Source organism: Oncorhynchus masou, chromosome 11 (assembly GCF_036934945.1).
Source record: "Oncorhynchus masou masou isolate Uvic2021 chromosome 11, UVic_Omas_1.1, whole genome shotgun sequence".
Classification (NCBI taxonomy): domain Eukaryota; kingdom Metazoa; phylum Chordata; class Actinopteri; order Salmoniformes; family Salmonidae; genus Oncorhynchus; species Oncorhynchus masou.
In genome coordinates, this window is record NC_088222.1 from 23,716,634 (window position 1) to 23,724,279 (window position 7,646).

Consider the following 7,646-nt stretch of genomic DNA (forward strand, 5'->3'; position numbering starts at 1 on the left):
GCATCATGCTGTGGGGATGCTTTGTGCAGGAGGGACTGGTATAGATGGCATCATGGGGTAGGGAAATTATTGAAGCAACATCTCAAGACATCAGCTTGGTCACAAATTGGTCTTCCAAATGGACAAGGAACCCAAGCATACTTCCAAAGATGTGGCAAAATGGCTTAAGGACAGCAAAGGTATTGGAGAGGCCATCACAAAGCCCTGACCTCAATCCTATAGAACATTTCTGGATAGACCTGAAAAAGCGTGTGCGAGCAAGAAGGCCTACAAACCTGACTCAGTTACACCAGCTCTGTCAGGAGGAATGGGCCAAAATTCACCAAACTTATTGTGGGAAGCTTGTGGAAGGCTCCCCAAAACATTTGACCAAAGTTTGTTACGATGTGCGCAACTGGTTGAAGGTAAGTCAGGTGCAGAAGAGCAGAGATGGGTAATAACAGGTGCACATTATTCATGCCCCAGGAAAATAGCGATAACGCCCAAAGTCCACAAACTGTACAATAAACAAAACACACGGGTCAAACACATACCCGGTGCGAACCACACGTAACAAAAAAAAAATAATTCCACACACAGACATGGGGGGAACAGAGGGTAAAATACATTTAGTCAGATGAGGGAATGTGAACCAGGTGTGCGGAAAACCAAGACAAAACAAATGGAAAATGAAAAGTGGAGCGTCGATGGGTAGAAGACCGGTGACGTCAACCGCCGAACGCCACCCGAACAAGAAGAGGGCCCGGCTTCGGCGGAAGTCGTGACAAAGTTAAATAATTTTGAAGACAATGCTACCAAATACTAATTGAGTGTATGTAAACTTCTGACCCGCTGGGAATTGGATGAAAGAAATAAAAGCTGAAATAAATCACTCTCTACTATTATTCTGACATTTCACATTCTTAAAATAAAGTGGTGATCCTAACTGACCTAAGACAGTGAGTTTTTACTTGTATTAAATGTCAGGAATTGTGAAAAACTGAGTTGAAATGTATTTGGCTGTCACGGCTGGCTGAAGGACTGGACCAAGGCGCAGCATGTTAAGCGTACATTTTCTTTTTATTAAAAATGACACCGACAAAACAAAGAACAAAACCGTGACGCTTTGGGCTATGTGCCCTGAACAAAGTTAAAGTTAACTTCCCACAAAACAGGTGGGGGAAAAGGGTACCTAAGTATGGTTCTCAATTAGAGACAACGATAGACAGCTGCATAAAAAGCCTCTCTATGGCCAGGGCGTGGCATTGGCTAAGGTGTATGTGGTTTTTGGTTTACTTCCGACTTCAACTGTATTTATTTGGACAGTGAAGCTAAAACATTTCATTTGGCTCTACACTCCATTTTGGATTTAAGATCAAATGTTAAATATGAGGTGACAGTTCAGAATGTCACCTTTTATTTGAGGGTATTTTCATACATATCTCATTTACCGTTTAAAAATTGAAGCACTTAATGTATCTAGTCCCCCCATTTGAAGGTGTCATAAGTATTTGGACAAATTCACTTATAACATATTAAAGTAGTCAAACATTGTATTATTTGGTCCCATATTCCTAGCGCACAATTACTACATCAAGCTTGTGACTCTACAAACTTGTTGAATGCATTTGTAGTTTGCTTTGGTTGTGTTTCAGATTATTTTGTGCCTAATAGAAATTAATGGTAAATATGTATTTTGTCATTTTGGAGTCACTTTTATTGTAAATAAGAATAGAATATGTTTACAAGCACTTCTACATTAATGTTGATGCTATCATGATTATGTATTGTCCTGAATCAATCCTAAATAATGAGTGTGAAAGTTACAGAGGCACAAAGATTATACCCCCAAAACTTGCTACCTTCTCACTATTACCAATAACAGGGGAGGTTAACATTTTTTGGAGGTTTTGATATTTATCACTCTTTCATTTTCTCACTCATCATTATTCATGGTTATCTGTAACCATGGTAGCATCCACATTAATGTAGAAGTGTTATGAAACAAATTATGTTTTTATTTACAATGAAAGGCACTTCAAAATGACACAATACGTTATTTACCATTCATTTCTATTTTACACAAAATAATCCGAAACACAACTAAAATAAACTGCAAATGCATCCATCACAAGCTTGATGCATTCATTGCGTGCTAGGAATATGGGACCAAAAAATACCACTTTAATTCACTGAAAAGTGAATTTGTCCAAATACTCAAGACACATTTTCATACTGATCCCTTGTGAGAATCAAACCCACAACCCTGGTGTTGCTAGCGGCATGCTCTAACAACTGAGTCACACGGGACCACTCCTGATGTGTGTAGGTTGTATCAGCCTGCATGGTGGAATGAGAATGTTTTCCTCAAAGTGCTACTGCTAATGGCACACACACAAAACAATCACTGTGCAGGTTTAAACTGCTCGCTCTCTCCCTCTCTTTCTTGGTTAGTCAGGGATTTCTTGGAAATGGTCCATCAATTTTACTCCAATATTTTTGACGCATTACTCAGCTCGGTTCAATTTACTGTAGGCTAAACCAAAAGGATCACAGGAAGAAAGACTGACACAGCCACACAGAAAACTCTTTCCAAATGACCTCTTAATGAGATTCCTCTTTCCTGTGCTCTGATATGCACAAATCCACCATGCAGAAGTGTGTTTATGCCTGTTACTGTTTGTGCTGAGACTGTCCAGATCAAATATCAGGTTCTATTTCAACACAGAGACACAAAACAAATTCTTATTTATTTTGAATGGTACAGTATTGTGAGGTGAACGTTTGAAATACTGATGATATCCACAATCCACTCAAAGATTATTATCATGCATTGAAGATGACTTATTAAAATAGTTGGCCCATTTATGTCTCCAAATATTGAACTGCCTTACATTGTACACGATAAGGCAATTTTGTATTCATCATTCTGTTTACGCCAGTCACGTACAATTTACACTGTAATACTGCAAAAGGTTATTGCGCATACATACATTTAACAAACCTTGATGGTGAAGCTCTGGCCCACATCAAGATTACATTTGAAAAATGTATTATTTACAGTTGGCCTGCTTACTCTCTCTAACATCTCAAACAATATAATATCTATATTTAATATATATAATATAATATATATAGCTTATAATCTAACAGTTAGATTCTGAGGGTATTTTAACACCACACCAGTGTAAGGATGGCCTCAGGCTTTGTGGGGAATAGATAAGTGCCGCATCTGTCAGATTTTGGGAAGGAAAACTTTGAGGGGCTCATTCTCATGCACTTTATCCAGGAATCCCAGATTGAAGTAGGGGTACAACGTCTCTGTGAACGTTTCACGGAACGTATAGAGATGTGTCATGCTCTCTGCATTGTAGAAAGACACCAGACCCCTCTTATAATCCAGATATACCCCTATCCTAGCCAGAGGCTCCTCCAGTGAAAGCACAGTAGGGGGCGATGTACAGGCCATGTACTGTATTCCATAGGACAGGGACAGGGTCCAAAAGCCATTGGCCGGCAAGGCTTTGATTACTCCCTTCCTCGATACAGTTTCTCTAGCCACACCCACGGTCCACACAGTGCTGCTGTAGACCTCTATCTCCCAGTAGTGGCGGCCGTAGGTGAAGCCCTGACTGCCCAGTAGAGACAGGGCAGCATTGAAGCGGTTGGGGTTGTCCTGGACAGAGTGGTTGAAGGTCTGGTAGCGGACACAGGTGAGGGAGGAGGTCAGGCTAAGCCAGGGGTTGGCCGTGCTCGAATTCAAGGTGATGGCGGCCGGAACTGAGAATAAGGGAAAATTAGTTGGTCAAGTTAGGTATTGTATGATTTTACATGCCATGACACAGATACAAAGCATTACAACCGTAAGGCTCTCCGCCCACAACCGTAAGGCTCTCCAGAGGGTAGTGAGGTCTGCACAACGCATCACCGGGGGCAAACTACCTGCCCTCCAGGACACCTACACCACCAGATGTCACAGGAAGGCCATAAAGATCATCAAGGACGACAACTACCCGAGCCACTGCCTGTTCACCCCGCTATCATCCAGAAGGCGAGGTCAGTACAGGTGTATCAAAGCAGGGACCGAGAGACTGAAAAACAGCTTCTATCTCAAGGCCTTCAGACTGTTAAACAGCCACCACTAACATTGAGTGGCTGCTGCCAAGATACTGACTCAACTCCAGCCACTTTAATAATGGAAATTGATGGGAATTGATGTAAAAAAATTGTATCACTAGCCACTTTAAATAATGCCATTTAATATAATGTTTACATACCCTACATTACTCATCTCATATATATATGTATATACTGTACTCTATATCATGTACTGCATCTTGCCATCTTTATGTAATACATGTATCACTAGCCACTTTAAACTATGCCACTTTATGTTAATATACCCTACATTACTCATCTCATATGTATATACTGTACTCTATACCATCTACTTCATCTTGCCTATGCCGTTCTGTACCATCACTCATTCATATATCTTTATGTACATATTCTTCATCCGTTTACACTTGTGTGTATAAGAGAGTAGTTGTGGAATTGTTAGGTTAGATTACTCGTTGGCTATTACTGCATTGTCGGAACTAGAAGCACAAGCATTTCGCAACACTCGCATTAACATCTGCTAACCATGTGTATGTAACAAATCAAATTTGATTTGATTTGACAATGTGAACACAGTATAATTCTCAGTAGCAGATCCAACTTTCCATTTTAAATAACAAAACAACTGTCAAGTAGTCAATTCTGGGCAATTCATGTATGTTGCAGAGGAAAATAGTTGCTGAAAGCTCCTGAATTATTGCTCCTGAGTGCTGTAATTGTCAGTCACTCTACTAACGGTTCAGTGGAGGCAGCTGAGGGGAGGACAGCTCATAATAATGGCTGGAATGGAGTCAATGGAATGGTATCAAACGTGGCTTCCATGTGATTGATACCATTCCATTGACTCCATAACAACCATTATTATAAGCCTTCCTCCCCTCAGCAAGCCTCCACTCTAAAGGTTAATGCCGTACAGTACCTGGGTAGATGCTTCCTTTCAGTGATTTCCACACTCGGTACTGCAGGGGCCCTGCGAACCGACCCTCACACAGGCTGGGGACCGTGAGAGTAGGCTTTTCAAACTTGGGAGTCGGCCTGCCAAAGGCAACACAAGCTTCAGACAATACATATCAGAAACATGAAAACTCCATTATGGAATAATAATCTAAAACGTCCCACGTCCCATCACGCACTCACCTCTGGACCAGGGTCTTGATATTCTGGGACGAGACAGGAAAAACAGAGGGGAGAGTGTGCTGATTAGTTTTGGCAGTGGGTAAAATGAGAGAAAGCTGTTTTCCACATGACATCAGTGTCTGAGCTCACGCTATCCCGGCCCTGTGGGATCTCCCAGTGGTTGGGGGAAAGTCCCTGGATCTGAGCCTGCTTTCCCTATAATCTCCTTATCCTCACCATTGACCAGGAGTGAGGTCATGGGCCCACATCCTGCCTGTGCTCCACCCTGAAGGGTCCCTCCCTGCACTCTGGAGGGCCATTGTGTATATGTTATGTGTTTGTCATTGATAAGTGTCTTGTCCTAATCAAGGATAATGCTGAGTGAATTTCCCAAGTTGGGATCAATGAAGTACTACTCTACTCATTGCTATCAGAAAGACCTTCCTGTAGAATGCCTAGAATGATTACTTACTAACTTATTACAGCAGATGTAAATGTCTAGATGTGTGCAAGCTAGTTTTGTCCTCCCATCCAGTACATCATTTTCAAACAGCACAAGCAAAATAACATAAAATCTAACCGAAAACTTTTCAGTGTGAAAGACATATTTTTCCCATTCCCCCGTCAAGGAGGCTCATTGAGTTACTTCTCATGTGAAACTCCACCCGCCTAGAATTACCCTGTCTCTCACCCGCAGCAATGTAAAGGGGTCCTGTTCCCTCAGCTTGTCCTCGATCTCATTCAGGGCCCTCTGCAGACGGCAGACCTCCACACAGAGCAGGGCCTTGTGTTCGTCCAGCCTGATCAGCTCCCTACGCTCCTCTGTCTTCAGCTTCACCTGCAGCAGCTTCTCTTCCTGGTACAGAAACTGGTGCAGGTCGCTGAACTGGGCCTCGATGCGCTGCTTCAGGTCTGCCGTGTGCTCCTGGGGGGACAGAAATGTGTGGGGTTTTAGGGGGGGGGGGGCTCATTAGCAATGGCAGTTAGTTCAAGAGGGTCAAGGTTTATGAGACACTCAAGGTTTAAGTGCAATGTACAGATTGTTACAAGCTGTAGATACTTGAGCGTTTCACCTTGAGCTTCTTGACCTCGTCTTCAGTCTCTCTCTCACACTGCAGGGCTATGTTCAGCTCCCCTTTCAGAGAGTCCATGGAACTGCTGAGAGACGCCTGCATGGCCAGAATAAAGTAGCAGCATGATTCAAAGTCGGCATCAGGCTTCTGTTCTCTACACCAGGCCTTACAGTAAGTACAGTAATCTGCTGTTGGAGTGGGGCTGGAATATGAATGTTATGGGAAACAATCCAGATGCAACTCTTAACAAGAGAATGTGGGGAGAATAATGAACAGTTTGTCTTACAGAAAAAAGTGACACGTAAAGTGATGTGACAAGTCATTGACATTGTAGTTGTTGATGTCAAGTCACTTTGTTTTTTTTGTGCAACATTTGATCAAATCAACTTTTTTTAACTTCAATTCCTACCAAGCAAAATTCTACTGCTCAGTCCATAGCACCACCTGTCTTCAATATTCCCTGCAACTGGGACCCTTGGTTTAGTTGTTTTTCAACTCTGAGCTAAGCCTTTTACTAGCATTCTTTGAAAAATGTAAGAGTGTAACAAGGCAACACAAGTCAAATAGAATTTGGACTTACCCTGTATCTCTGCTGTGCCTCATGGACACACACCATGTTGTGGTTCCGGTGCTCCTGAGAGAGTCCACACACCAGACACAACAGCTCTTGGTCCTCCTCACAGTAGAGCTTTAGCTCCTCTCGGTGCCGGCCACAGCACGGGGCAGGAGCAGGAGCAAGGCTCCTCTCTGGTACGCCCATGTCCCCCAGCAGCCCCTCTCTCTCCTCTAGGCCCTGGCAGTAGCTCTCCACTATGTTACCCACGATGCGGTTGGGCCGGTAGCTCTGGCCAGGGAAGACCTTCCTGCACTGGGGACAGGATCCGGACCCCCCCTGGACCTGGCCTCTGGGGCCCGTCCAGTAGCCAGCGATACATGCCTGGCAGAAGGTGTGGTCGCAGGGCAGGGAGACAGGCTGCTTGAAGAGGTCCAGGCAGATAGAACAGGTCAGGTCTCGGCTGAGTCGCTGTGCTGAGCTCTTGGATACTTGCCCAGCCATACTGGACGACCTCTGCTTTTCCTTTGTAGTTTGCATTGGAAGCTCCCCCTCCCTGTATTTGGAACTTTTCTTGTCTGATTTCTCCACCTCGACGCTGTGTGGAGACGTTAACTGGAGTTTCTCCACCTCTCTGTGATTCTTACTCCTTATGTTCATTCCTTCTTTCAGACTTATCGTTTTTTTTGTGCTGGATTGGAAGCTTTTGAAACGTCCTCCTTCTCCTGAGCGTTTGGGTCCTCTCTGTCTGGTCTTCGCTCTGACTCAGCTCAGTCTTCCTGTTGACTGTGGGAAAGGAAGGGGCT

At 43.5% G+C, this 7,646-nt stretch overlaps 1 protein-coding gene across 1 annotated transcript; it reads right to left on the reverse strand.

Annotated features, from left to right (window-relative positions):
- Positions 1 to 1,078: 1,078 nt before the first annotated feature.
- On the reverse strand, positions 1,079 to 7,646 carry LOC135548359 (zinc-binding protein A33-like). Its single transcript, XM_064977881.1, has 6 exons — positions 6,868 to 7,646; positions 6,288 to 6,383; positions 5,906 to 6,139; positions 5,236 to 5,258; positions 5,018 to 5,133; positions 1,079 to 3,759 (listed from the first exon to the last, which is right to left on the reverse strand). Exons 1-6 carry the CDS (start codon positions 7,498 to 7,500, stop codon positions 3,215 to 3,217), a joined length of 1,647 nt encoding a protein of 548 aa, XP_064833953.1. The 5' UTR covers positions 7,501 to 7,646; the 3' UTR covers positions 1,079 to 3,214.

Bases quoted from the DNA above. Each gene is read 5' to 3' on its own strand.
- LOC135548359 (XM_064977881.1), bottom strand. From the start codon at position 7,500: ATGAACATAAGGAGTAAGAATCACAGAGAGGTGGAGAAACTCCAGTTA. The intron at 6,140-6,287 runs GTGAAACGCTCA...CTGTCCCCCCAG, and splicing joins ACGAGGTCAAGAAGCTCAAG to GAGCACACGGCAGACCTGAA. The intron at 5,134-5,235 runs GTGAGTGCGTGA...TGCCTTTGGCAG, and splicing joins ATCAAGACCCTGGTCCAGAG to GCCGACTCCCAAGTTTGAAA.